The sequence below is a fragment of the Halyomorpha halys genome, unplaced genomic scaffold (genome assembly GCF_000696795.3).
Source record: "Halyomorpha halys isolate HHAL.00 unplaced genomic scaffold, Hhal_1.1 Scaffold146.1, whole genome shotgun sequence".
Lineage (NCBI taxonomy): Eukaryota > Metazoa > Arthropoda > Insecta > Hemiptera > Pentatomidae > Halyomorpha > Halyomorpha halys.
In genome coordinates, this window is record NW_027110622.1 from 78,949 (window position 1) to 81,191 (window position 2,243).

General features: G+C 32.4%; 1 protein-coding gene across 1 annotated transcript in view; it reads right to left on the reverse strand.

Moving 5' to 3' along the window:
• The window catches only part of LOC106678551 (probable cytochrome P450 6a14), a 14,988-nt gene that overhangs the window by 4,137 nt on the left and 8,608 nt on the right, over positions 1-2,243 (reverse strand). Inside the window, exons 3-4 of the mRNA XM_014417126.3 lie at positions 1,761-2,147; positions 368-730 (exon numbers count right to left, since the gene is read on the reverse strand). Of these exons, the coding sequence (XP_014272612.1) occupies positions 368-730; positions 1,761-2,147 (750 nt within the window). The remainder of the gene's footprint in view (positions 1-367; positions 731-1,760; positions 2,148-2,243) is intronic.

Consider the following 2,243-nt stretch of genomic DNA (forward strand, 5'->3'; position numbering starts at 1 on the left):
TTGAGTGCTACAATTGAGCAAGAGGGTTAGGATGATGAGTCAGGTTCTAGCAAAAATTTGATAAGTTTGTATGCTACACATTTAAGTGGAAAAAGAAATGGAATGTTGAGAAAAATTTACTTATCAAAGTAAGCAGACAACTGCATTAATTTCTAGCTCTAAATAAGTACTTGTCAATATGCACACGATTCAGTTTAATAATCAAAACAAATATTTAGGTTATTGGAATTACAGCTTTAAAGCAAATGGATAGATTAATTTTCTCTTTTGCAAATACTATGTAACATCATTTAAATTACTTTTCATAACTTGGAATTATATATTTATTCCATGATTAATAAATAGAAACTAAAAGTCTAGTACTTGCCGAATTTTTCAGTAACGTTATCTTCTTCATTTCCCTTTCCATTTCCAACATCATTAGAATTGATCTCCACAATTTCCTTATCCTTTAACTGAAGCAACAACTGCACGAAATCCTTTCGTTGGAATCCAGTCTTCCTCCTGTGTTCCAAAACATTATTCATCGTCGAACAGAAGAAATTCTTTGCATGGGAAGGTATAGATGGCACCTTGAGCCATATTAGCAGACGAGGAACAGAAAACCTCAAGATAAAAGAAAATTGACTCAGGTTAAACTTTGATGTGTCGAAAAGCTCTCGGCCCATTTGCCTCATTTTGGAGTTTGGATTTTGTATACTATCACTTTCAAGTCCAAAAACACAAGATTCTGAAAAAAAAAAAAAAACACTTCGGTCAAAACCAAATTTAGATAGAGATTTTTCAAAAATGTTTTGGAAATTTAAACAAATTTTCGATGAAATGTAATTTGTTAGAATGTTTTATGTTACGATTTTAAAATTGAGAGGAATAGATTGTAGACCGGCATAGTAATGATGTCCTTTGTGCCATAAGCAACCTTATTCCAATACATCCAGCTGTAGCAACCATTGGATCATAATCTATTGTTTAAGTAAAATGTAATTTAATGTAAATCATAAAATTAAAAACGAAATTGTTACATAGTACGTTATTCCATTCCATGATTCAATTCACAGTCAGTCTTTATTACATATTATTGAAGTAGGCTCTAACTTGCCTAAATTTCGCCAAATTCAGTTATCATTAATTCTTGAGTCTACTAAGTAATGTGAGATGGTGACTGATTGATTGTGTGATGTATAGAGAATGATCTATGACTGCAATGTTTATTTGTTTGCATGGGATATATCGTTCCCTTAAGGCTTTTGTTTAAGAATAAGATGAAAAATCAACAAATAGTACATTATGTTTTGGTCAACTCTAGTCCTGAATATTTCGAATTGTTGACAATTTACTACCTACTTCACTACAAGTTCCTTTAAAGAAGAATCTACACCAAGACAGGCATAACATAAAAGAATCTCCAAGATTTGAATAAAAAAAAAAAAAAAGTCTTAATAATGAAATTATTTAAAATATTTACAAGAAGGGCAACGCAAGAAGGTGATTTTTTTTTTTGTACTGTTCCAAAACCAGAATACTTCAGTATACCGTCCACAACTCCTTTATATCCTGGAAGGATACTTAAGGACCCATTTTTCAGTTATCTATTTGCTCCTATTATAGACCATGTTTTAAATTCTTCCAAAACAATCTAATTCATTACTAACTTATGCAATTGCTTGAAGAGACACATTAAGAGAAAATCTCTATGACACTATTAGTTAGATGTGTGTGTATCAAATATTAATATCATGATTATGAAATTTAAAACTCACCTATTACATCTGTAGCATATCTTGCAAGCTCGTCTAAAATGTCTCTATCTTTCCCATCTGCTAGTTTGTCAATGCAATCAACAAAGATGTCTCCACGTTTGTCCATTTCATCGAACATCCACCGAAGCTTTCCAGAACTGAAGATGGGGCTCAGCTTATTCCTGAGGAACCGCCACCTGTTCCCTCTCAATAGGAATAGGTGAGCGTCCAGTGGATTGGTCTCTTCATCAATGATGAAATTCCTGTCGAAGAAGTGGTCGAATGAAGATATGAGTACTTGATTCACGTACTCCGGATCGCGAATAAGGAGGAATGGGAGAACAGCTTGGAAGTAGCCTCCAATCGGTTTGCCCTCCAATTGTTTATAGATTCTATCCAAACTATCTCCTGTAAGAATAAATTATTTTGTTTTGAAGCATTTTTTGTTGCATTAAAATATAATAATATTATTTTATCATTATCTTTAAAACTGTGATGTCGAAT